Source organism: Tachypleus tridentatus, chromosome 10 (assembly GCF_004210375.1).
Source record: "Tachypleus tridentatus isolate NWPU-2018 chromosome 10, ASM421037v1, whole genome shotgun sequence".
Classification (NCBI taxonomy): domain Eukaryota; kingdom Metazoa; phylum Arthropoda; class Merostomata; order Xiphosura; family Limulidae; genus Tachypleus; species Tachypleus tridentatus.
This window is the reverse complement of record NC_134834.1, coordinates 5,437,214-5,464,458: the sequence shown is the minus strand read 5'-3', so window position 1 is coordinate 5,464,458 and position 27,245 is coordinate 5,437,214. Positions and strand designations below refer to the sequence as shown.

Below are 27,245 nucleotides of genomic sequence, written 5' to 3'. Positions count from 1 at the left end.
TAGACCAGTGTGTAGTTTGTCTAAACAAACAAACTATTTTCAATATATAAGAAAAACTTATCACCAGCACTCAGTTATTCGGACCGGCATGGCCAGAGGGTTAAGGTACTTGAATCCTAAACTGAGGGTCGCGGGTTCAAATCTCCGTCTTACCAAACTTATAACTATAACATAGAGTTATCTAATTACAGTTTACACACACAACCAAGTGGTGTCTTGCTATGACTTATTTTAATTGATTTCGTAACTTTATGATACCTCACTGTAATTATACCCTTAACATATTAATGTCTTATAACACTCTTGAGGTGTAAAGATATTTAATAACAATTCAAAAATAGTATTAGCTCTTTACTATAGGCAGATTAGAAGACACAGTTTGTTAAATATTTTAAAACAATAAATTTACAGAAGTAATTATTATTGTCTGGGATTAAACATATTGCGAGTGGTAGATCCTGATGTGTTTCTCATTACAAAACTATGTTAGTTCAGCTCTCTTCTTCTTAGATGTGTTCTATACAACGAAGGTTTAGCGTCGCCCTGAACATGTATACCTGTTTTGGATTAGAGTAATTTTAGATATTTCCGCTAGAGGGCGTAGCTCTGCAGTTGCTTGATACTAAGAGTTTTGTCAGCAGATTGTGTAGCGACCAGTGTTATCTGTGTTTAGATATCGTAAGTTATCAATTCTTTTGTTTTACTTTTGTCACCTATTTTAATTTAAGAAACAGCGAAACTCGTGAAGATTTCAGTTTAATATCCAACTAATTATAGAGTAGAAATTGATATAGAGTTTATTTCTATCTTAATGTTGCGCGATTATGTACACCATTCAACATATGATCAACTAGAAGACAACAATGACAGTAATGATGTCGCTAGAATGCAGGCCGGCCTTGCTGAGCCCTTCGGCCACGCACGAGGCTATCGAAGTCCGGGACCACTCTGAACAAGTTCACGAGGCCCATCTCCGCACAAATCAGTCGGCTTCTCGCAGCTCAACTCCGTCCTTTCTGATAAGGAACCTCATATCTTCAGAGAAGATTTCTTCTCAACGAAACCAGTCAAAATGTGACCATTGTCGCTATCGAAATTATAGGTCTTTACAAGTAAACTGTTCATCAGAAGAACAGGATTTGTCGGAGACAGGTAGCATAGAAAAAGGTGAGTGGACAACCTACAGCTACTAGCATAAAGCTAAGAACATTTGTATCACGTACATAGCAGCATTAAGCAGTTGCTACTGACTGTTATAGTCTAGGAGAAATACGCTCGTGTATTTTAAACAACACCAAGTTGGAGTAACCGTTTCTCCTTATAATAAAGATGTAATGAACGTCCACTTGAGGTAATCATTTCTCCCTGTAATAAAGTTGTAAAGGACGTCCACTTGAGGTAATCATTTCTCCCTGTAATAAAGATTAAAGAACGTCCACTTGAGGTAATCATTTCTCCCTGTAATAAAGATGTAAAGAACGCCCACTTGAGGTAACCATTTCTCCCTGTAATAAAGATGTAAAGAACGTCCACTTGAGGTAATCATTTCTCCCTGCAATAAAGATGTAAAGAACGCCCACTTGAGGTAATCATTTCTCCCTGTAATAAAGTTGTAAAGGACATAACTTGAGGTAATCATTTCTCCCTGTAATAAAGATGTAAAGAACATAACTTGAGGTAATCATTTCTCCCTGTAATGAAGTTGTAAAGGACGTCCATTTAAAGTAATCATTTCTCCCTGTAATAAAGATGTAAAGAACGTCCACTTGAGGTAATCATTTCTCCCTGTAATAAAGATGTAAAGAACGTCCACTTGAGGTAATAATTTCTCCCTGTAATAAAGATGTAAAGAACGTCCACTTGAGGTAATCATTTCTCCCTGTAATAAAGTTGTAAAGAACGTCCACTTGAGGTAATCATTTCTCCCTGTAATAAAGATGTAAAGAACATAACTTGAGGTGATCATTTCTCCCTGTAATGAAGTTGTAAAGAACGTCCACTTGAGGTAACCATTTCTTTTGTAGTAAAGATGTAAAGAACGTCCATTTAAAGTAACCATTTCTTTTTGTTATAATGTTGTAAAGAACGTTCACTTAAAGTAACCATTTCTCCCTGAAATACACTTGTAACAGGGTATGCAGTTACGCATAAAATGGTGTTTAGTTGTTATGAGAAATGATATTACCAATTTGCCGTTTAGTTGTTATGAGAAATGATATTACCAATTTGCCGTTTAGTTGTTATGAGAAATGATGTTACCAATTTGCCGTTTAGTTGTTATGAGAAATGATGTTACCAATTTGCCCGATTCATGATTAGTTGTTATGAGAAATGATATTACCAATTTGCCCGATTCATGTTTAGTTGTTATGAGAAATGATGTTACCAATTTGCCCGATTCATGATTAGTTGTTATGAGAAATGATATTACCAATTTGCCCGATTCATGATTAGTTGTTATGAGAAATGATATTACCAATTTGCCCGATTCATGATTAGTTGTTATGAGAAATGATATTACCAATTTGCCCGATTCATGATTAGTTGTTATGAGAAATGATATTACCAATTTGCCCGATTCATGACACGAGAGATTTTATTGAAGCCAGTTCTTAGAACCTGTAGTTATGTTATTTTGCGAAACAAATATTTGATTTTTACACTTAAATGTATATGATCTCATCATACACTTAAATGTATATGATCTCATCAGTTAATTTCGTGTCGTTTAAACAGAGAATATGTCGATAGCAATTGTAGTTTTGCAAGGAAAGTTTGTTTGTTTTTATAATCTCGCCCAAAGCTATCCGAGGGCTATGCGCTACAAAGAAAGATTCTATTCAATCATTCATGGAGAAAGACGCCATCTTGAAACTAGACAATAATTACATGTAAAACATTTTAACAGTGAAACTTATACTCCCATTAACTAAAAGGAAACCAAGAGAAAAATAAAACATTAGCTTGAAAGTTAAAGAACAAATGTCGTTTGCAGCAGTTTTCCTTCAACTGAATCACTCAGTATCGTTTAAAACAAAATTTCAATGAAGAAAGATATATATTTCCAAATATTTCTGCTCAAATATTAGGTATGATCAGAGAACCATAGACGGTATAGATGACATGCATAATATAAAAAAGGTTTAAAAAGAAGTGGCGGAAGTCACGTGTAGATCCATGGAAATGATGAAATTCATGTGTTGAAGCACAACTGTAACATATCATCACACACAATAGAAAGTGAAACCGTTTGTCTCCTAAAGTTCTAAATGAGTTCACTTGTGAAATAAACCTACACTTTATAGTTCATTCTGCCCCATAGTCCCCGTGGGTTAATAATGTTCAGTTACCTCTGCAGTTCCGCCAGTTTGTGAGTAACAAAAGGAAAAAGGTGCGTGTTTACTAAGCTTATGAAATGTGGTTGTTTGGTAATAACTACAAAAATCATCCAGTGGTAAGCAGTAAAACGGATTATCTTATTTTATCCGTTCTTATCACTCATCTCAAAGGAAAACAGCAGTTCAAATCATGGGAACATATTCACGTTACGAGAAGGAAAAACATAAAGTTTCTTATTAAAGTTTTCTCCTTTGAAGGACATGCAACATATGAATCTAGAAATTCCGTTAAAGAACTTCTAATAAACTGTATAGCCACCTAATAACTATAGTTAGCTTACACTTATCATGCAAAGTGCATTAAACTTATTATTGGTGAATTAAACACGGAAGGCTGTCAGTGTATGAGATACGTGTTAGCAATAAGGTAAACACAGAAGGCTGTCAGTGTGTGTGTTAGTAATGAGGTAAACACAGAATACTATCAGTGTGTGTGTTAGTAATAAGGTAAACACAGAAGGCTGTCAGTGTGTGTGTTAGTAATGAGGTAAACACAGAAGGCTGTCAGTGTATAAGATACGTGTTAATGATGATAGTTATTGAGTTTACATATCACACCTGATAGTTATTATGTTATGTATATCACACCTGATAGTTATTAAGTTAGGTATACCATACTTGATAGTTATTCAGTTTACATATATGACACCTGATAGTTATTAAGTTATGTATATCACACCTGATAGTTATTATGTATAGCACACATGATAGGTATTGAGTTTACATATCATACCTGATAGTTATCTACTTATGTATACCACATGTATTAGTTATTGAGTTTACATATCACACCTGATAGTTATTATGTTATGTATACCACATTTATTAGTTACTGACAAGGTTCACTTATGGAAGTATAATATTTGAAACACATTGTTGTTAAGTAGCTACTTACTAAGGTATCACATTCTAAATGTTAAGTAGCTACTTACTAAAGTAGCACATTCTAAATGTTAAGTAGCTACTTACTAAGGTAGCACATTCTAAATGTTAAGTAGCTAGTAACTAAGGTAGCACATTCTAAATTTTCAAAACTAGATATAAGAAATATATCGTAAATATACGAGTGTCGGATCTGTTTCTCAGTTTAATGTTCTTAAACTGTTTAAAGATCTACACACACACACACATAGGACATCTTTACGAATACATTTCGTTTCGAAATTAAGCCTAAAATGAAACTAAACGCAACTCTTAGTAGCAATAAGTTCAATTATGAAGCGCTCATAATTATGTTTAGTAAATTGCGCTCAACATTAAAATACGGTAAAGAATATTCATAACACAATCGCTACTCAATATCGACATTTTATACAATATAATAGATCAATTTCCTGGCTATAAAAAAGCGAAACCTTCGAGAAGGTAAATCGTCTTCTCGTGAAAGTTTTATCTAGAGTATATGTTATTGAAATATCACATAGAAAAATATTATTTCAAATGAGTCGTTTTTATTATAAATATTGCATAGTCAGAGCTGACTGTTATGCCTAAAAACAATTTTGTTTTCCACTAATTTACATTTTTAAGCCAATTATCCTTCCGGCAATATGTATATCAGAGTGCGCATTTCAAGACTGTTTACAAAGTTACATTTAATTAAACTACGTTATTATTAATGAATATATACGAGTAAACTTGAATAAAAACGTAGTCAATAAATGAAATTTGAATGTTTTATATGTTCACAAGAAAATACTTTTCAAAAATCCACAATCGTCCTTAGTATGATGTTTGTTTTCTGGGTCTTCTTTATTTACTACCCTTCTCCGAAGTATGGAGCTTAACGTATATTACTTATTATAATATAGCTAAGACTAGCTTCTATACCCTTCAATCCTATTTGTTTATAGAGCCATAAACTAGAAAGTCCAGCCCGTTTGCCACGCCCATCTACCACCTCTCTTGCCAATAATTCATTCTTACATTTAATACTTTATCATTTACAGCCATTACAGAGGCAAACTTTCAACCTATCAGAATTATCAACACTTCTGCCTTTCCATGTTTTGTATTTTCACATGGCTCTGGAATAATTAATTACTTGTTTGTAGTTTTATTTCACTGATATAGTTATACTTAACTCTGTTGTGTTTCATTTATTTTTGTTGAACTAGCTTGTTCTGACTGCACTTCATTATTTGTATCTGGTGGGGTTACGTTGACTGATGTGGTTTTATTTAATTAACTCTTCAGAACGACTCTAGACAGGATTTGTCTTTGTTGTGTGAGCAGAATTCATGAATGTGTATGATAAGTCATTGAAATGTCTATATATTTCTGTGAAAGCTCACAATTAAGCTAGAAAATTAATAAAAACAAATATTTCACTTAATGCCACTAATTACACGTAACGGTTTTTGATGGAGAAAAAATTATGTTACGTTATCCCGCAGAGAATCAAACCTGAGATTTTAGGGTTCTAAGTCTGAAGATTTACCATTGTCACACAACGCACTTTTCTCTTTTTATTACTTTCTTATATTTCTATAATTCTTACTTCGCAATGTGAAAAGTACATATTTTTACTGCTGAAATAACGTGTATGTTTTCATTTCTTGGACTAAAAACCATAAAGTTCTTTATGTGTGACTTGGAACATTGTTTTGAAAAATAACAAATCAGAGTTAGAATTATTTCATTTAATGTTATAGTCCTCGGACGTGCTTGTAACTCAAACGAGTCAGTCTTTGTTTGAAACAAAATTACAAAATTGTATGTATAACCCAAGCACTTTCGAAAAGTGGACCTTTTTTTCATCAGCTTGTCCTTCATAAAGAAATGTCCACTTTTCAAAAGTGCTCGCAACATAGAATTTTGTAATTTTGTCCCAAACATTTATTGAGTCTCCTTGTTTATCTAATAATACTTATATTTAATATTTCGCTCACAAAACCTTAATTACTGGCTTAAACGCATATAGATGGCAGTGTAACGGATTTGTTTGTTTGTTTGTTTTTGAATTTCGCGCAAAGCTAAACAAGGGCTATTTGCGCTAGCTGTCCCTAATTTAGCAGTGTAAGACAAGAGGGAAGGCAGCTAGTCATCACCATCCACCGGCAACTTTTGGGCTATTCTTTTACCAACGAATTGTGGGATTGACTGTCACATTATAACGGATGAAAGGGCGAGCATGTTTGGTGTGACGGGGATTCGAACCCACGACCCTCAGGTTACGAGTCTATTGCCTTAACTACCTGGCCATGCTGGGTTTTGTTTGTAATTAAGCACAAAACCACATAATTGGGTCTCTGTTCTCTACTCACCACGAGTACCGAAACCCTCTTCCTAGCGTTATAAGCCTAAAGACAAACCACATTAAATTTTAATGCAGAGTTATGCAGATAAATTTTCTGTGTTCTGTCCGCTACAGGGAATCCAGCCCCGGATTTTAGGGTTGTATGTCCTAATAGTTACCATTGGACAAATGGAATCACTATACTTAATATCCATAACAAAACAATCACTGCAGCTGGTTTTGTTTGTGTGTACAACTTAATCAGTCCATTACGGATTTCAAATAAAAACAAAGTAAATTGTCTATTTAACTGGCCACCCTTTGCTGTATTACTAGTAAGCCTAAGTAATCTCAAGAGGCGAATACGTAAAAAGAGAATTTGCTCGTTTGTTTTGAATTTTGCGCAAAGCTACACAATGGCTGTTCCTAATTTTAGCAGTAAAATAGTAGAAGGAAAGCAACTAGTCATCACCATTCTTCTTAACTCTTAGGTTATTATTTTACTAACGAATAATGGGATTGAACGAATCATAACAATGCCTTCACCCCTGGAAAGGTGAACGTGTTTGGCGGGATAGGAATTCGAACTGGGAGGTAAATACAGTAACCACCTGGCCATACTGAAACGGTGAAGCACAGTATGTTTATTCATTACACTGAAAATGTGGAAAAAGTTGTTATCGACGCTAAGCCTAAGTTATGTTCTGGTAAAATCAGGTGTTTTAACTATGCATTATAAACAAAACATTTCAAGGTTAGCATTGTTAATACTAAATGCACAAGTTGTTATATACAACAAAAAATTAAAACTTTATATTTATCGACAGTTTATTAAAACTATTTTACGTCTACTTGCTTTCGCACAAATCTACGTAATTGACTATTTATACTTTGACGATGTAGAGAATCTAATGCTGGATTTTTAACCTTTTAAGTTCATAAACTTAATGCTCGTCCATAGACCAAATATATTTTACTTCAATATTTGTGTAAAAGTTGTATCTTCTGCAATAGTAACATAGATTCCATATATGTATATAAACGAGTGTTTTGTTGTTGGTGGTGGTGGTGGTGTTTTTTTATAATTTATCTTCTGGAACCTAATAGTGCGTAGTCAAAACAATGTTGGCCTGACGGTACTGCGTGAACTTTGTTACAAAACTGCTGATAAAATTACTTATTATGACGTGGAACATAATCTGTTTCTTCAAGAACTAGGAATCAAAAGTTTGTCTGATTTTTATTCATCTTTCAGCTGAAACGAAATCAGAAATGGATCTTTCTCAAGGTAACACATCAGAGAAGAAGTTACGAAAAGCAAGAACAGCTTTTACGGACCATCAATTACGAGTAAGAATTTTGTAAAAATGTTTTTTATGAATTCAGTGTAAAAAAGAGAGAGAAAAAAACGCTATGAAATGAATCACACTTTCTTTAGAGAGAGATTTCTCAGGAATTCGTTCTCAGAAAATTGTTTAATATATATTACTTAGAGCTTTCTTATGAGTTCATTCTCAGAAAATTGTTTACTATATATGACTTAGAGCTTTCTCAGGAGTTCATTCTCAGAAAATTGTTTAATATATATTGCTTAGAGCTTTCTCAGGAGTTCATTCTCAGAAAATTGTTTAATATATATTACTTAGAGCTTTCTCAAGAGTTCCTTCTCAGAAAATTCTTTAATATATATTACATTCATTAGAATACAGTAATTTTACAATAAAAACAACAATAACAGGATAATTGGAATTTATAATGTGTTAGCTATACCAAGCTTGAACCACTATTATAAATGTAATGTCAGTTTCTCTCTCCGCTTCATTCCACTTTTATGGTGAACTGTTTTGTGCCTTTCATTGAGCGGAACGTGAATCACTGGCCGTACAGACTGGCATTCTGATTGGCTGTATTACATTCTTCCAGTGGTTTTCCAAACACATGAAACATCAGCATCATGATGTAATTGATTGTTTTCCATTCATCCTATGATTTTACAATTACATGAAACAATAAAATCCTGATGCTGTATTCCATCCATCTGATAACGTGAAAAAAACGTAAACACCTGATGGAATTGGTTGTCTTCTATTTATCCGAATGCTCTACACATATGTGAAACGTCAACATACTTTCTTTCACATTGTTCAAGAACAAGTTTAAACTCTGTGATTCGCATTAGTGTGACGTCTAAAACAGAACTAGATGAGACCACTCATTATAACATAAGCTGAATGAACAATCATTTACCCATCAGATTAGATATCTAATTTACATAACAATGAGTTAATGAATATCATTTGCATTATTTTATGATAAGGTGGTTTATCTTGAAATAGCTATAATGCTACAAATTGTAATTATCCTTTAACTGCTTTATGTTGAATAAATTTTATGAAACTTAGGCTTCGCTGAAGTGAAAATAATTCTTTGTCTTTTTACATGAAAATCATTGTTTTTATTCAAAACTGATATGCAATCCGTCAGAGGACTAGCATAATGAAGACATAAAATTAGTGTCCACATGTTGACTCTTCTAGCCCATATTGCTGACTAAAAGGACTTATACTTACAAGCACAAGATAAAAAAATTAAAGTAATATCACATGTTGACTCTTCTAGTCCTAAAAGACTTATAATAAGAATCACAAGGTATAAAAATTAATTTACTGTTCATATGTTGACTCTTCTAGTCCATATTGTTAATTAAAAGGACATGAACTAACAAGCACAAGGTTTAAAAATTAATTTAATGTCCACGTGTTGACTCTTCTAGTCCATATTGTAAACTAAATGGACTTACACTAACAAGAACAGAAGGCATAAAAATGAATTTAATGTTCATTTTGTTGACTCTTCTAGTCCATATTGTTCATTAAAAGGACTTATAGTAATAAGCACAAGGTATAAAAGTTAATTTAATGTCTACGTGTTGACTCTTCTAGTCCATATTGTTAACTAAATGGACTTATACTAAGAAGCACAAGATATAAAAATTAATTTATTGTCCATATGTTCACTCTTCTAGTCCATATTGTTTATATGATTTAGTTAAATAAGAACTTAATATGTTTACGACCAAAAGCAACGTTATAAAGTAAAAACAGTAAGAGTTGATATTTAACTTTAATTTTGTTTGTAAGTAAAATCGTACGTATACTTCAGACTCTGGAAGAAAGTTTTGAAAGACAAAAGTACCTGAGTGTTCAGGATCGAATGGAACTAGCTGTTAAACTAAACCTAACAGACACCCAAGTGAAAACGTGGTACCAAAACAGAAGGTAAGATAACAAATGTAGTTATGTAGATAGCTGTACAGAGAGCAAAATTTGTTACTCATTTTAACCTGATTAATGTTATTAGTATCAATTCACAAACCAAAACAACAAAATGAGTGATGCAATTGATTATGTGCTAAAACGTGATGTATTTTTAGCCGCGGTATAGTGGCTCATAGTGGTCTCTGAATATTTGTTGTGTTCTGAAGTACAAGTTTTCAGTTCATAGCTCTATTATCTCTTGATCGATTTAATATATAATTAAAGTTTAGGGTTCAGAAGGTCAAACCCTTTCGAGTGATGTACTTGGCCATGCCCAAGGTCTCATTGACTGATTTACTCTGCCTAAAATAAAAGTCTGCCTAAAATAATTTCAATTTAAGGGTGGACTGGCAGTAATCCTGATAATTAATAAAAATGAATAGGAGATACGCGCGCCCCATACTTAGTATTGCTGGCGCACGAAAATGTAGCTATTATAAAGGAGGTAAGGGCTCATAGATTGATTTATTCTAATCCTACTTAAGAAAGTTTCAGGTGCCGCAGTTATTGAGGATTCCTTCTTGCTTTTACACTGACTACATGCAATATAAGTTTCAGTTACATAACTGATTATAAAACGTTTTTAATTTATATGTAACAATTCTGCGAACACTTACAGTCTCATCTTTAATCTACACCTTTGTCTTATATTCTGTTTACTTTTATTAATAAATTGAACTATAAGATGTAAAAAGTATTTCTCAGATAACCCAAATTCATCAATTAGGTTTATAAAAAAGAAATGTTTGTGGTTATAGAAATACATTTTAAACTTGTTTTCATTTTGTATGAATAATTCTCCAGGAATATGTATTATATTTCATTAAATTAATAAGGTTTGTTTTTCTCATCAGAACAAAGTGGAAAAGACAAGCATTGGTGGGATTAGAAATATTCCCGCCAGATGGAGGCAGCCTTTCAACTTTCCCTTCTATGTTAGGACCGCCTTTCTGCTACTGGCCTTACAGCTACAGTAGTTACCTGTCATCACTGTCTGGAATAAGTAATGGACAATTAATTTCAGTTAGCGGTTTATCTTCTTTTGATTTCTACCAGAGACAAGGTCAGTTTCTAACAAATTATCGTCCAGTTTTGCCTCGTCCTATGTACCCAGGTTCTAACCCTTACCCGTCAGTAATTAAAAGACAACCGCTACCATAACTAGGTTCACAAAAGTTTGACATAATCTTCATTAGTTTTCAAAATAGAAACAACGAAATTGGAAGTGAACATTTGTTATGAAAAGTTTTGTCATTAATAACCAAGTGACAATTGGACAGTAATTTTCATTATCCTACGAAAATAAGAAAGTTATCTAAAGAGTTTTATTGTGACTTGTTGATAAGACACAAAACCTTCAGCCGAGTACGTAATTCTTATCTTGTTATGTCAAGTAAACTAATTTATCATATACAGACAGCAATATATCTGCTGGAAAATCTCGTAAGCCTTTGTTAATACGAACTACAATTCCTGAAAGGCCGAGAGAAAAATTGCATTCAACAAATTATCCAGGAAACTTTACGTAACTCTCTGTTATGATGAATTAAACAAAGGCCTAGTGAGAATTACGATTAATTGATTATTCTTCAAAATATTGTGTAACCTTCCTTTTAACGCGACTGAAATTTGCGGGAAGCTTTGTTGAAGAGAACAGCGTTATTCTACAAAGCTAACAATTAATTATGTTTAAATGACAACACAGTTTTTTTGTGTTTTTGTATAATTTGTTCTCCTTTGTAGGTGGTGGGAACAGTCGAATACATCATAAATTTTCTAGAATTTCCAAACTTGTGCCTGAAGTAAAGATTTATTCTTTTTTTATCGATTTGTTAATTCATAGGGGGCTGTTTTCATCACTTTTTTTGTCAAATCAAGTTTACAGGTTTCTCGGAAACATTTAGTTACTCTGTATCTCTGGTCTCATACAAAGACACTTTCAAGCAGCTACATAACGGGGAAAAATGAACATGAGATACATCATAAACATCACCAAACAATTTTTCAAAAATTTCGATTTGGCAGAAGGCTTACGTTTAGTAAACGATATACACATTTCTCAATGCATTTATGATTTCATAGATGGGCTGATTAGAGTTTACTGAACTGAATAGAATGTTAAGTCTGTATTTTTTGACAAACAAAATGCTTAAGAAAAATAATAATGCTCTAGATTACTAAATGAATGCAGTATGAAAATAAGAGAGAAAGTTTTAAAGAAATACTCCAGATTTCTATTACTCATATATTGTTAAAAAATTACATTCGCGTTCCTTCTTGTGTCGTATTACATACTCGCATTCAAGTTTGAAACGAGTTTCTTCGTACGTCATGTTGCACTGTAGGCTTTCAACCGAACTCCTCATGTCTACAGACTTACATCGAAGTTTCCTCTTGTGTAGTGTTACATACTTATATCTAATGTTTAAGCAAGTAGCGGTTCCTAAACGAGAATCGGGAAACCTGCCCAAAATAGAGACTTTATGATACGTAGTCATGTGAAGAACTCTCAGTACGAAGATGCTTTTTGCCATCTACACTATATTCCCTTAATTATTACGTAAAACAGTGATTTTTTTTGTTAACCAGGGTAACGTTACGAAATTTATAGATCTTTTATTCGTTAAATTCTTTTGTGTGTGAGAGAAGATGCGGCAACCGAGATCTAACCCAGCAGGCGTTTGTTCGTTTGTCTGTCGGCAACTTTGGTGCTGTTGTCTAGCCTAATTAACCTAAAGCTCGACTTCGTGCAGACCACCGGTAAGATCCTTTCTTTCTCGTTGTAAATCATTTTCCTTAACTTTATTTGGCCACAAACTCTCCCGTAGGCTGACTAAGACATTGAGAGAAGAGAATAGTCCGAACAAAGTAAGTGGGAAATATTTTTACAGACAAGAATCGTAGTGATGTCAAATCTGACCTTCGTATAACTGCCTTTCCCAGCCGCCGCCGGCGAGTGGCTGTGTATAAATCGCTCAGTGTTTCACGAGATTGCTGTACCATCCGGTTAGTCTAGTCCGCAGTTCCTATTCTTCGTAATTACAAAGGTTTACTCTGTCAAACGTAATTAAATGTCTCAACAGCTACTGTGATGATGAAGCAACGTGAGTCACGCTGGAACACTAGGTGTAGATCAAACAGTGTCACTTTTACAGTCGGTCAAAGGGCAAAAGTTCAGCCCTTCTACATTCATAAACATTATAATCTATGGTTTGCTTATGACTACATGTATTAGTATTCACACGACGACTTTATAACTGTGACGAGAAACATGTATCCTAAACTTTTGAATATTAATAAAATTGTTCATCAGTTAATAATACCTCGTTGTTATTGTACTTGACCTACCAACAAAATGTATAAACAGTATTTTCACTTGTAAAACATATCAGTAACAAGTGAACTAGCAACCCTCAAGCGAAAGGTAAATATTAGTTCACGAGGTATATGTACAGTTCTGGTAAAGTTTATGTGAAGCTCACGTGATTTGTGTATGCACAATTCTGGTAATGTTTGTGTGTAGTTTAGGTGATTTATGTATGTATAATTCTGGTAATGTTTGTATGTAGCTTACGTGATTTGTGTATGTACATTTCTGGTATTGTTTGTGTGTTGTAGTTTACGTGATTTGTTTATGTACCTTTCTGGTAATATTTGTGTGTAGTTTACGTGATTTGTTCTTGTATAGTTCTGGTAATGTTTGTATGTAGCTTACGTGATTTGTGTATGTACAGTTCTGGTAATGTTTGTGTGTAGTTTACGTGATTTGTGTATGTACAGTTCTGGTAATGTTTGTGCATAATCCAAGTAATTAGTTCTGGAATATAGTATGTAGTGCATGTGGTTAGTCTGTATAGAATATAGTGTGTAGTACATGCGGTTAGTGTTTGTATGGAATATGGTTTGTAGTACATGTCGTACTTCTGTATAGCTCGTTTCCGAGGTAAACTTTATTACAAAACTCACATAATTCTGTTTACTTACCAACATTGTTGAAGAAACACATTAGTAGAATTATTCTTCTGTTCATACCGTAATAATGTGTCCATTATATTTAATTTACCTAACCTTAATTCCACCATTAGACATATGTAACACTTCAAGCCTTGGTTTGAACAAACTTTAAATCTAAAGTTAATGGACTTCAAGAGTGTTAACTAATTTCATGACTCAACACCAACGATGCTGAGTCACTTAAATGAAACGAGAAACTTGTCTGTTTATTAATAAATTATAAAGAAATGACGTTAAAATTATATTGACATCAAAATGAGGATATTACTATGATTTGTACTGTTGGCCATACCATGTCTCTTAAATTGTCTTTTTTAGACAATTACGACAATTATTCCTAATTTATGGCAAAGCTACTAAGTCCATGTGCTGCGGTCAGAAAATTTAAATTTCGGACCACAGCGAAGGTAAACGGCCGGCACTACACACCTAAATCTGTTGGATTTCTAGTTACCAATTAAAAATTAGGTTGACCCTCACATGATAATGTTTTCGCAGATGAAAGGCCTAACATGTGCGGCGACAGGTTTCTATCCCGTGACTGACTTTCAGGTTGTGAGTCGAATGCCCTAACTATTAAGCTATACCAAACCTTACTTGAAAGAAATATCACGATGAATATGACACCTTACATAAGATTATAGAAATATTAATAAAACTTAACCTAATAGTTATTTTCTTTCTAGGCCTGGCATGGCCAAGCGCTGAACATGCTCGCCCTCCCAGCCGTGGGGGCGTATAATGTGACGGTCAATCCCAGTATTCGTTGGTAAAAGAGTAGCCCAAGAGTTGGCGGTGGGTGGTGATGACTAGCTGCCTTCCCTCTAGTCTTACACTGCTAAATTAGGGACGGCTAGCACAGATAGCCCGTGAGTAGCTTTGTGCGAAATTCCATTCCATACTTTCTTTCTAGCATTCCATGTTTTTGCGCCATCTGTTGAACAAATAGTATATTAGAATATATACAGGATTTTCAGTAAATTTGCTGTTATTTAAAACAATTTTCCGTTGTAATTTGTAGAAAAGTTTCCGTAAAGCTAGATTTATTTTTATGTAGTCACTTATAATTTGGAGTTTATTTTTCCAAAAAAACAAAACAAAATAAAGGCATTAATTAGCTCTTTCAGTTTGGAATGAATTTTACAATAAAATATCTGTTCATATATTCATTCATCTCTTTAGCTGCTATTTTTTATTGTGTATGTTATAAACTAAGCTTAAAAATGCAAAAGTAAACAGAGTAGTTAGTCATGATTTAAACATATAATCAACAGTATAGGTTACGTTCAGTGTAAGCAAAAATTAAATATTGTATTTAGAAACTAAGCTATGGAAAATTAAAAATACATACAACTCGGATTATATTTAGTAGATAAAATGTTTATTGTTTTAGTAATAATTTATTTAATTTTTTGCATAGAGTTAAAAATAGTATGGTGTCGGAAACTCAGATGCAGTTGAGCTTACTAATTACAAAGTCCCCCACTGGTACAACGGTAAGTCTTCGGATTTAAAACGCCAAAATCAGGTGTTAGATTCCCCTCGGTGGACTCAGTAGATAGCCCAATGTGGCTTTGCTATAAGAAAATACACACATAAATTACTACTTGTTTGTCTGTTGCTTTGTGTGAGACATATACACACTTTAGATGTGATCCTGCCATCTAGTGAATGTTTATAAAACGTTGTGTATTTAAAAAAATAAATAAAAAAATTATGCTTTATATAAAGAGCTACAGATGCCCCGGAACTGAAAGTAAATAACACTTCAATTCTGTGGCCATAAATATGGCATTTGGAAAATCATGATACAACCTTTATATTTTATTTTGCGTTGTTGGACCCAACCTCTTATTTGAGTAGAATTTCGAAAGATGAAAATAAGGGAAAATAAAAATAAAAAACTTTTTAGCATTTACATGGAAAATGTGAACACTATGAAATTGAGCTAAATATGAGCTGGTCAAAAGTTTAAGACCATACCAAAAAAGAAGTCCTAAACAGGGTAAGAAATGCTCAACATTAGTGAGTTGCATGGCTTTCATTGCGAATAACTGCAAACATTCGCTTTAGCATGGTCGATATAAGCGTTTGCAGAAGGCTGGCTGGAATGTTATTACAAGTGGTGAAGATGGCTTCACGAAGATCATGCACTGTTTGACATTATTATCTGGATATTATATCTTCGTATTTGAGAGTTCCTTTGTTTCAACTTGCAAAACCGTGTAGTACACTGAGCGCTTATAAGTTTATAACCGTCTAGTACACTAAGTGCTTATAACTGTTTATAACCGTGGACTACAATGAGCGCTTGTAACTGTTTCATATTCTGTAAACTATTATAAATTCCACTACTTTACTTTATTGTTTAAGTGTAGTTTTATTAAATAGAGTTATGTCAACATGAGTTTATTTGTCTGATTTAAAAAAAAATGTTTATGAAACAGACCAGAATTAATTAATCTAACAGGTAACATCTGCAAGATAGCATAACTTAAGTACTGTGTGTGTGAAAATTATAGAATGAGGAGTGAAGAGCATGAAAACTAAAGCAACGTTTTCTTCAGGTTGTGGCTAGTAGAAGTGTAATAACTTAAACAGCACAAACACTTCTTCGAAAAACATTTTTTAATCTGGTTAAAACAAAATAATTTCACTAGTGAACATTAACAACATGGTCCATAATCAGTGTTTCAATACAATATTATCCATAGTGTTATTGTCTTCGTACAGTCATGTGAAAAAATTAGGGCACCCTATGAAAGCCTGTGTATTTTTGTAACAATTTTGGATATATAGATATTTAATCTCAATATCAACAATACTGAGAGATTATAGGAATATAACTAAACAATTAAAACTGAAGAAAACACTTTTCAAGATCTTCTGTAAATGTAATTCTACAAAAATGCATATTCGAAATGAGGAAAAAGTTAGGACACCCTACCCCCTAATAGCTAGTGTTACCCCCTTTGGCTGAAACAACTGCAGTGAGATGCTTCTTGTAGCCATCTACTAGTCTCTGACATTGGTCTGAAGAAAGTTTACCTCACTCCTCAATGCAGAATTCTTTCAGCTGTGAGATGTTTGAGGAGTTTCTTGCATGTACAGCTCGTTTCAAGTCACCCCACAGCATCTCAATGGGATTAAGATCTGGGCTTTGACTCGGCCATTCCAGGACTGTCCATTTCTTAGTTTTCAGCCAGTCCTTGGTGAATTTACTGGTATGTTTTGGGTCATTGTCGTGTTGCAGGGTCCAGTTCTGCTTCAGCTGGACTGACATGTTCTTCATCACCATCTGATACACAGTAGAATTCATGGCAAATTCTATGATTGTGAACTGTCCAGGTCCTGCTGCAGCAAAGCAGCCCCAAACCATGACACTTCCACCTCCATGCTTCACAGTTGGCATGAAGTTCTTTTCCTGGAATGCTGTATTTGGTTTATTCCAAACATGTCCTCTGTTCTGGTGTCCAAATAATTCAATTTTGGACTCATCTGTCCAAAGAACATTATTCCAGAAGTCCTGGTCTTTGTCTACATTCTCTCTGGCAAACTTCAGTCTGGCCTTGATGTTTCTCTTAGAGAACAAAGGTTTCCTCCTTGCACACCTCCCATGCAAGTTAAACTTGTGCAGTCTCTTTCTGATTGTAGAGACATGCACTTTCATATTAACAGTAGCCAGGGCCTGCTATAGGTCCCATGATGACATTTAGGGTTTTTTGGAGACCTCTTTAAGCATCTTGCGGTCTACTCTTGGGGTGAACTTGCTTGGACAACCAGACCTGGGCATGTTGGCAGTTATTTTGAAAGCCCTACACTTGTTGACTATTTTCTGGACAGTGGAATGGCTGATTTCAAAATATTTTGAGATATTTTTTAAATCCCTTACCAGAGTCATAAGCTGCTACAATTTTCTTTCTGAAGGCCTCAGACAGCTCTTTTACTCTCACCATGGTGCTCACTCTCACTTCAACAGTCAGGAGCACACCAAACTAAATGTCTGAGGTTAAATAAGACAAACCTCATTCAAAATGCTGATTAACGATTTTCTAATCATGTGCACCGGGTGTGATACACCTGTGTGTCAGTTGAGCCATTTTAAGTGGGTATAAATGTGGGGATGTCCTAACTTTTTCCTCCGTTAGAATATGCATTTTGTAGAATTACATTTACAGAAGATCTTGAAAAGTCTTTTCTTCAGTTTTAATTGTTTAGTTATATTCCTATAATCTCTCAGTATTGTTAAAATTGAGATTAAATATCTATATATCCAAAATTGTTACAAAAATACACAGGCTTTCATAGGGTGTCCTAACTTTTTCACATGACTGAAGATCCAAGTTTCCATTTCTTGTTTCCAAGAAATAAGCTCCTTTGAGTTAAACCAAAGTTCCAATTCTCTCTGTTCCTGCAGGGAGAATTAAAATAGAAATTATCCTCAGCTTATGTTATTTTAAAAACACCAGTTACAACAATAACACAAACAACTTCTAGAAATGTCAACAAAATATCTCCTGCAATATATTAATAACAGATTAAGTAGCTGTGAAGCTACGTATGAAAAGTTCACCCTATATTAATGAAAGTTATGTACTTTCAAAAGAATCAAAGTAGTTTGATATCCTTTCCAGAACCAGATATTATATTCTCTCTACCAGGTTTCTAGTTGCATTCAATGAATATTTAAGCTTATCTGTAATCTTATTTATGTGCTTTGTAAAGCTTTACCAATAGTGATATAAATATAACTGAATGTAAGGAAACACAATTAACTTATGTGAAATTAAACATCCTTTAAACTAACAATTTTAACCCTCATTCTAACCAACCATGGAATAAAGAAATTCTAAAAGAATGTCTTACTTTTACTGTAGTACATTATCTTTACAAAATAGCAAACATTACAAGTTTTTATATGTAAAAAAGTCCATTTTATAACTATGTATTTGAAACTACTAACAACTAATACTTATAGCAGTCAAACAAAGTTTATCATAGAAGCTACACACAATGTTCTTATCTTTTCTAAGTGGTTGACTTTTACACTCCTATCTGCAAAGAATGAGTTTACCATCAAGAATACCTTACAATTTGTCAACTCAACAGAATTTGATCACTCTCCATAGCATCACCAGTTTTGACATTAAGTTGTGATTTACTGTTTCCTGATGATAATGGGGATACTGGCTTAACTAAAAACAACTTATAAAACTATTTGATATTACAACCAAATAACCTCACTTTGTGTCTAATAATAAAACATGATCAAATTGACAGAGTGACCATGGGCTCACAACTTGCTTCTACAGAGTTAATTTAGTTGTCTTCTGACAAAATTAATTGATTTTTGCTGTATCCATCTGAATTTAACCCTTTAGTATTTAATAAATACGTAGATGACACTTTTATTGTATTCAGAGCAGAAAGCCATGTTAAAAATGTTTTGATATATCAAATGTACAGTTGAAAAACAAAAAATAACCTATATTGGTTTTTATATCTAGACCAGGGGTCACCAAACTTTTTTCACAGGGGGCCAGATTACTTGGGGAATGAGAAGTGCGGGCCACATGATCATTGTGTTCAATACTCATAAGCTAGAACGAAAGCTCTCTGTAAAAGACTTAACACTAAGTTTAGGATGCCACATTAGCCACGTGGGAGTAGCATGCAATACACACATATAATAAAAAACAAACAGAAATACAACCAACATTTTTATTTACCAAAAAGGTTATCAAAGAAGGTGACATTAGCAAAAACAGTTGTCACATCGTACATTGTGAGTACATATCTGAATTTCACTAAGCCGCATAAAAGTTAGTGAGATTAATGAAATTGGCATTTGGCTTTCAAAATATCTTCAATGTTTGTTCTGAATTGCTGCATCCAATCATTAGAATTGCTCTCAAATGTTCATCAGTCAACCTTGATCGATGTACCGACTTCACATACTTCATTTTTGGAAATGCTTGTTCATAGACACAAGTTGTTCCAAACACTGATGCCATACCAGATGCAAACTGCTTCAGCTTTGGAAAATCATCTTCAGGTATGCAGCTGTAAAATTCAATAAGTTGCCCCTCTCTGTGTTTTGCTTTCAACAAGTCATTTCCTTGCAAATCGATGACCTCCAGCTGAAGTTCCACTGGCACATCACCAATGATACAATCAAAAGGATTCTGAAAAAGGAGAATGTCACTTTAGATTCTGTCCAGATCTGAAAATCTCTCTAAAAATGTTTATTTAAATCACCAATAATCTTTTTCTGAAACTCCAGGTTGACATCTTCTGTGATTCCAGCATGAAACTCATTGAAACACTGAAAATGAGAGGTTCCTCCTTCCAAATGTGCTTCAAACAATGACAGCTTTCTCCAAAATCCTTTAATGATTCTATAGAGATCACAGACAAGGTTACTCTTCCCCTGAAGTTTCAAATTCAATTCATTGTTGTGGGATGTGATGTCAACTAAAAAATGACAACTTTGACAACCAGGTTGGATCCAATAGAAGTGGATCGGCTCTATATTTCTCGATAAAAAATATACCTATTTCTCTTTTCAGCTTATAAAAACGAGACAAGACTTTACCTCAACTGAGCCACCTCACCGACATGTGATAAGGGAAGTCACAGAAATTTGAATCAATTTTTTCAACAAATGCCTTAAACTGGCGATGATGAAGTGCATGACCCTGAATGAAGTTCACTGCAGAAATGACTGGTTTCAATATGCAAGAAATATCTAAGTCTTTTCCACAGAGTGCTTGCTGATGTATGATGCAGTGTATGAACAGAGTGCTTGGGAGTTGAATATCTTCCATCTGTTACCTGATCAGCCCCACCAGACCCTTCTTTACTCCAGCCATGTTTTTACCTCCATCAACTGTTACACCTCTAAGCTGATTGCACTGAAGGTTATAGTCTTGCAAAGTTTTATGCACTTCCATGAAAATGTCTTCTCCAGTTGTTCTTCCGTGCATGCTGCAAACTGATGACAACTCTTTCATGATCTGAAAGTCCATATTAACTCTACGAATGAAAACGAGAAGTTGTGACGTACTCGAGAGATCAGTTGACTCATCCAGTGCCAGAGAATACCATAGGAAGTTTCTAGCTTTTTGGCGTATCTGTAATGCGATGTTCTCTCCAAGTTCTTCTGCTCTCCATACAACTGAAGTTGCTGAAAGGGTGGTACTTTCAAAGAAATTGGCTTTTTCAGAACACAGCTCATTTGCTGCTTCCATCATACACTCTTTGATGAAGTTGCCGTCAGTAAAAGGTTTTCCTCGCTCTGCCATCCTATGCACTATTTTGTAACTTGTACGAGTGACAGATTCATTTTCAGCAAACTTTCTCGTGAAGAGATTCGTTTGAGATTCAAAAACATGGTTCATGGATTCAAATTTCTCAGAACGGAACGTTCCTGAAAATTTCAAATATGTTGATAGATGTTTTGTTTCATAGTGACGCCGAAGATTGTACTCTTTTAAAACGACAACACTTTCGGTACGTATCACACAAGTAGCTTTCTGTTTCCACAAAGAAGTACTTTTCTCCCCATTATTCACGACACTCAGTGTCCACTTTTGTTCTTTTAAAAGCAGCCATAATGATGAGTGAAATAAACACAATCCGAAAATGAAAAACACAAAACACTGCGAGAAAAGTATTGTACTGGTCCAAGAACGCACAAACAAAATATATTGAAACGTATGTTTGCCACAACACTTACCTAAGAACGAGTTACGAAAAGCGCATAACCCGACTACTAAAAGAAATGAGCTTGCTGAAGCGGTAACCCTAGGCCACTGAATTTACAAGACGAGTCGATAGGACGAGGGTTAAGTCTGTACTTGTTTTCGAAATCCTAATGCTTTCATAGATATGTGCCTCGATATGAATAAACGGGTAGCAAGGACGAAAGAAAAATGTTCCTGTTGGTTAAATATGTGAGTGACAGCCTTGTTTCTTTTTATCATAACCTCTTGTATATGCCAACTTGAAGCGATGATTTATTTTGTTATGGCAGTCGGACATTTGATGAAATGTCACTTTTTATTTCCAAGCAGCTAGATGCTGACGGGCTGAACAAAATGACCTCGAGGGTCGTATCTGGCCCGCGGGAGGTGGTTTGGTGACCCCTGATTTTGACAACTGAACAAGAACAATGGGTTCAAACTCTTACAAATGAACATTTTCTGCTCTGGTCAGCATATTTATATTTGTTTAGTTATAAAATTAATTCAGTAATCATTTTAATTCATAGTTCTTACTGTAATATCCAATGTTAAGTTATTGATATTAAAAATGCCTTCCCTCTAGCAGCCAATAATAAAATTCCTTTTTAATATATTAACAAAGTATAAACCACAAAATTCCAGATCTCAATGTTTCCAAATGCCCTATCACCCTGTTTTTATTACCCTATACTGGTTCCCATTGCATCAAACTAATACGAAAATTCAAGAGCATTCTGCATTCTAATTATCCACAAGTCGGCCTAAAAGTGATCTTTAAATTCAACAAATGGAAAATGTATTTTTTTCCATTTCAAAGGCAAAATGCATTCTTTCAAAAAAGTCACTGGTGGTCAATACTCTCATGCCCATCTTGAAGGCACAGCTACACTGGATCAGTGACATGAACCCTCAAGAAGCATGTACAAAACAACCCTTTCAACATTCCCTCAAATCTACAACCACCTGAGCACAGACTGTAGCAAGAAGCCGAACATTGTATGCTTCAAAATGATAGATTCAGCAACAGAAAAATAAACCTAAAGGAAGCAGGAAAAACTTAACACCAATGCTGAACAATACCACTGCATCTCAAACAGCAATAAATTTGTCTGTACTGAAATGAGCAAAGAGTGAAAACTTCAAATAATCAAATGTGAATATTTATCTCAGATAGATATAAATTCACACTAAAAGTTCAACTGTGAAGATAATTATTTCGATTTATGGGTTTTAACTGCATCCGTGTCTTACCTGCCAACCTGGATGCAGAGATCACCATATATGGTACCTGGGTTTGATTCCATGGGATTAGTGGCTCCAATTATATCTCTGCCTGTCTTCACAACATTCAGACCTTCCCATGCCTATGAATATATAACAATATGTTTACTTTGAAAAACCTTGCAACAAGCATTATTACATCAAATCTTCACAACAGTTCTCTTTCCACAAGTAACAAAACCAAGGCTGTACAAGAAACATGTATATCACTGTTTCTTGTATCTTAAATGATATCTTACTCTGAATGCATGCCACCGATTCCTGAACCCTAAACGATATTTCACTCCAAATGTATGTCACTGATTCTTGTATCGTAAATGTTATTTTAGTCTAAATGTACATCACTGACTTTTGTATCGTAAATTATATTTTAGTCTAAATATACATCACTGATTCTTGCTTCCTAAACAATATTTTAGTCTAAATGTATATAATTTATTCTTGTATCCAAAGCAATATTTAATTCTTGAATCCTAATTAATATACTAATATAAATGTATATAACTAACTTTTGTATCTTAAGTAATATTCTATTCTAAATGTACACATTCATTAATTTGGAATACTCAATTACTGGAAGAAGAGAATAATTACTTCACATTTATTCATTCATAATTACCATGGCAACAACAAGACCATTAAAAGAAAGGGAGACCTGCCAGTTCTTCATTGTGCTTTTTCAAAAGTACTTCATCAGCCTACAAAGAAGATTTTCCAACAATTATCCATTTAACTTTCATAATATATTGGACTGATAAACAGTAATATTAAGATAAAAATTTGCACATATATTTCATTATTGTAGAAGGCAAAAACTGTACTAATTGTTACTTATTGTAAAATAAAAAATATACTTTGCTAAATATGTTATGTAACGTACAATATTAGGACAAGGGGCCTGTTACTCCATCTTCACTGTCCCACCCTCTAAATTATACTAAAATTATTATGTTTTAAATTAATCCTTATTGTTATTAATATAGCTATCAAGCTTTATCTTAAACTTATTGCCTCTTACATAACAACAAAACTGCTTTTTCAAAGGATGTCAAATTATTTTCTCTTAGTGAAACCATGTCGACTATCCAATAAAATTCTGCATTTTCTTAAATGACTTTGTAAAGCATCTTTTAACAGATCTTACAAAACTTTTCACTCAAGTGACATAATAATAACAGGTCTACAATTATTGGGACAATTTTTATAACCTTCCATGAAAAAAGAAGTGATATTAGCTAACTTCCAGTCCTCTGAAACCTGTCCACTCTTCTAGGATTTACAAAAAAATAGTAGAAAGAGGCCCACATGTCCAACCTCCTTCAAAACCTTTGGGTAAGTAGTATCTGGTCCACAAGCCTTATTGTTTTCTTAAGCTTCACAATTTTATCTTAACAAGCTCAAAATAAATGCAGCAACTTTGTTCAATCTATTAATTGTTCAATAAATGTGTTTCTGAAACACTAACATAAATCATAATTTTATAAAAACTCAGAATTTGTTTTCAGTTCTTCTTTACTGAATGACTGAAACTATAATCCTTACCTGAATAAATATGTAATTTATTTCTGGTAAAAGTTATAATTGTATTGATACATAGCATACAAATAATAAAATATTCAAGTGTAGAATTAATTTACTTTTAAATATGCATTGGCAGCAATATTGATTGGAAAAAACATAATCTGTTTAAGTCATTCTAAAGATGTATATTTTACAAGTGCTGCATAAAAACAGACTAAAATATACGTTTTAATATACTGTCATTCAGGTACTTTATCTGTTGCCATTTCCACTTCTGCAGTTCTGATAAGAAAGGCACGTGGAATTTGAATAGGACCTTTTGATCAGGATCAAGAAAGAGATTTTATTTACTGGTACGTGCCGATGTTTTTGTTGTTTTTCTGTAGTTTTAACCAACATATTTTAATATTTTGTCCTGGCAATACGCTGCAAATCATTTTATCAAGCAAGAAGTCAAACCAGTCTCGTAATTTACTGTCACTTATTCTGTTGACTGAGAGGTGATCGTATCTCATCAATATTCAAAGACCTGGACTGCAAGACGTTTAGTATTTGAAAGATCATTTCTAGACGTATATTTAGCTTTTTCTCTGTTGGTGAATATCCAACCACATACTTATCTAGCATATGAATAAAGTATACTGTATAGATTAAAGTTCCCAAGTCAGATTTCACAAAACTTCTAACTCCTAAGTTAACACTATCAGAAAAATAACAATAGCATGTTATTCGAAAATTAGACATTGCCTGTACAACGTGTGTGTAATTTCTTGAAGCTGGCTGTTTACCTGTAAAAATTTCATTCCAATTAGTTTGAACCCTTTCTTTTCGAATCGATGAATTATTTCACCAATTAGACCCCGCTGGACACCATCAGACTTGACCATTATAAAAGTTCTTTCTCTTTGTGTTGCCATGACTGACGAATTAGAATCAAACCCAGGAAGCCACAATATATGGCTAACCCTTCACCACCACGTTGCAGTGAAGAGAAAAGCGTAATTCAATCTTTATCTGGGCATATGTCGAAGGCCTGGCATGGCCGAGCGCGTAAGGCGTGCGACTCGTAATCCGAGGGTCGCGGGTTCGTGCCCGCGTCGCGCTTAACATGCTCGCCCTCCCAGCCGTGGGGGTGTATAATGTGACGGTCAATCCCACTATTCGTTGGTAAAAGAGTAGCCCAAGAGTTGGCGGTGGGTGGTGATGACTAGCTGCCTTCCCTCTAGTCTTACACTGCTAAATTAGGGACGGCTAGCACAGATAGCCCTCGAGTAGCTTTGTGCGAAATTCCAAAACAAGCATATGTCGAAAATTATGCAAACAAAATATTTGAAAAAAAAAATGTGTCTGTGTGTGTGTATTAAATATAATCTATTAAAAAGATATATTTTTGCTTCTATAGGATTCAAATAAAATAAAATAATACAATACAGTAGTGAGGATACAAAATTTAATATTACTGGATTATATTAAAGCTGTTAGACTGAAAAATGTATTTTCCATTACAGTTTTAAATATTAGTTTTAGGTCACTGTTAAATAATTGAACATATAATTATTTTTGTTACTGTTGAATCATTTCATAACCTAATTAATACCAATTGTTGTTTTTTGTACTAATAACAAAATATTCACGCGTTTACCCACACACACAAAAAAAGAAAGTGAAATATTTGTAAACCAATGATACAGGAGTGATGAAATAACTAATCGGCAGATGATAGCTACATTTTTGTATATAGGTATTCTACTTATCATTCTGATATATATATATATATCCTTTTGAAAAGCGAAATAGTTTGAAACGGGATTGTACGTCATTACAAAAAAATAGTTAAATGCAATCAAAAAATAAAAAACAAATAATTTCTGTTTAGAACCTGATATCTCACTATTTTATAAGCATTTTGAATTTAGTGTGAATATTGAATTTAGTCAGTCTCGATAAAACATATTATAAAAGATAAATATATCATACAAGTACGTAATTGTCTTTTCAACCCAAAGGATATAGATACATACCGATGAATAAACACTCGATAATTTCTAAGGATAAATTATATACCTTATACAGTTGCAACATAAAAAGTAAAGAAACAAGAGTATTTAAATTACAGATTTTAAAATTAAATAAGGATCCTGCCATGAAAAAGTAATCAAACAAGAATGAAAACCACAATCACAAATTTACAAAATTCAATCATCACTTTAGCCTACAGATACACTAGATGGCCAAAGGTATGTGAACACCCGACCATCACACCCATATGTGCTTGTTGAACATCTCATTCCAAAACCATGGGCATTAAAATAGTGTTGGTCATCCCTTTGCTGCTATAACAGCCTCCATTCTTCTGGGAAGGCTTTTCACTAGATTTTGAAATATGGCTGCGGGGATTCGCTCCTATTCAGTAACAAGAGCATTAGTGAGGTCTGACACTGATGTCGGGCGAGAAGGCCTGACTCGCAGTCGTCGTTCCAATTCATCCCAAATGTGTTCGATGGGGTTCGTTGAGGTCAGGGTTCTGTGCATGCCAGTTAAGTTCTTCCATACCAACCTGGGCAATTAAGATTTCCCTTCGCTAAAGCTAAAGAACCTAGCCCAAACCATGAAAAACAGCCAAGACCATTATTCCTCCTTCACAAAACTTTACAGTTGGCTCTGTGCATTCAGGCAGGTAGCGTTCTCCCGGCATTCGCCAAACCCAGAGTCGTCCGTCAGACTACCAGAT

General features: G+C 34.0%; 2 protein-coding genes across 3 annotated transcripts; one reads left to right on the top strand and one right to left on the bottom strand.

The window, feature by feature from the left end:
* Positions 1-631: 631 nt before the first annotated feature.
* LOC143228682 (homeobox protein B-H1-like) lies at positions 632-25,056 on the top strand. 2 transcript variants are annotated; one of them, XR_013015410.1, is made up of 5 exons: positions 632-1,167; positions 7,892-7,986; positions 9,799-9,914; positions 10,808-12,713; positions 24,762-25,056. XR_013015410.1 is itself a non-coding variant. In XM_076459942.1 (4 exons), the coding sequence occupies exons 1-4, from the start codon at positions 864-866 to the stop codon at positions 11,112-11,114; spliced, it is 822 nt and encodes a 273-aa protein (XP_076316057.1). In that variant the 5' UTR covers positions 632-863; the 3' UTR covers positions 11,115-15,039. The 2 variants fall into 2 exon arrangements, 1 of the variants encoding a protein (XP_076316057.1); XM_076459942.1 differs by lacking the exon at positions 24,762-25,056 and having other exon boundaries at positions 10,808-15,039.
* On the bottom strand, positions 18,250-25,553 carry LOC143227931 (nucleoside diphosphate kinase-like). The gene is made up of 4 exons (XM_076459286.1): positions 25,303-25,553; positions 23,638-23,691; positions 22,972-23,076; positions 18,250-18,378 (listed from the first exon to the last, which is right to left on the bottom strand). The coding sequence occupies exons 1-4, from the start codon at positions 25,429-25,431 to the stop codon at positions 18,250-18,252; spliced, it is 417 nt and encodes a 138-aa protein (XP_076315401.1). The 5' UTR covers positions 25,432-25,553.
* Between the last annotated feature and the right edge of the window lie 1,692 nt (positions 25,554-27,245).

Excerpts from the sequence above, each read along its gene's own strand:
- LOC143227931 (XM_076459286.1), bottom strand. The coding sequence starts at position 25,431 with ATGGCAACACAAAGAGAAAGAACTTTTATAATGGTCAAGTCTGATGGT. Across the intron at positions 23,692-25,302 it reads TTGGAATGAAATTTTTACAG|GCTGATGAAGTACTTTTGAA; the intron begins GTAAACAGCCAG and ends TCTTCTTTGTAG. Across the intron at positions 23,077-23,637 it reads AACTGGCAGGTCTCCCTTTC|GCATGGGAAGGTCTGAATGT; the intron begins TTTTAATGGTCT and ends ATATATTCATAG.
- LOC143228682 (XM_076459942.1), top strand. The coding sequence starts at position 864 with ATGACAGTAATGATGTCGCTAGAATGCAGGCCGGCCTTGCTGAGCCCT. Across the intron at positions 1,168-7,891 it reads GACAGGTAGCATAGAAAAAG|CTGAAACGAAATCAGAAATG; the intron begins GTGAGTGGACAA and ends TTCATCTTTCAG. Across the intron at positions 9,915-10,807 it reads ACGTGGTACCAAAACAGAAG|AACAAAGTGGAAAAGACAAG; the intron begins GTAAGATAACAA and ends TTTTCTCATCAG.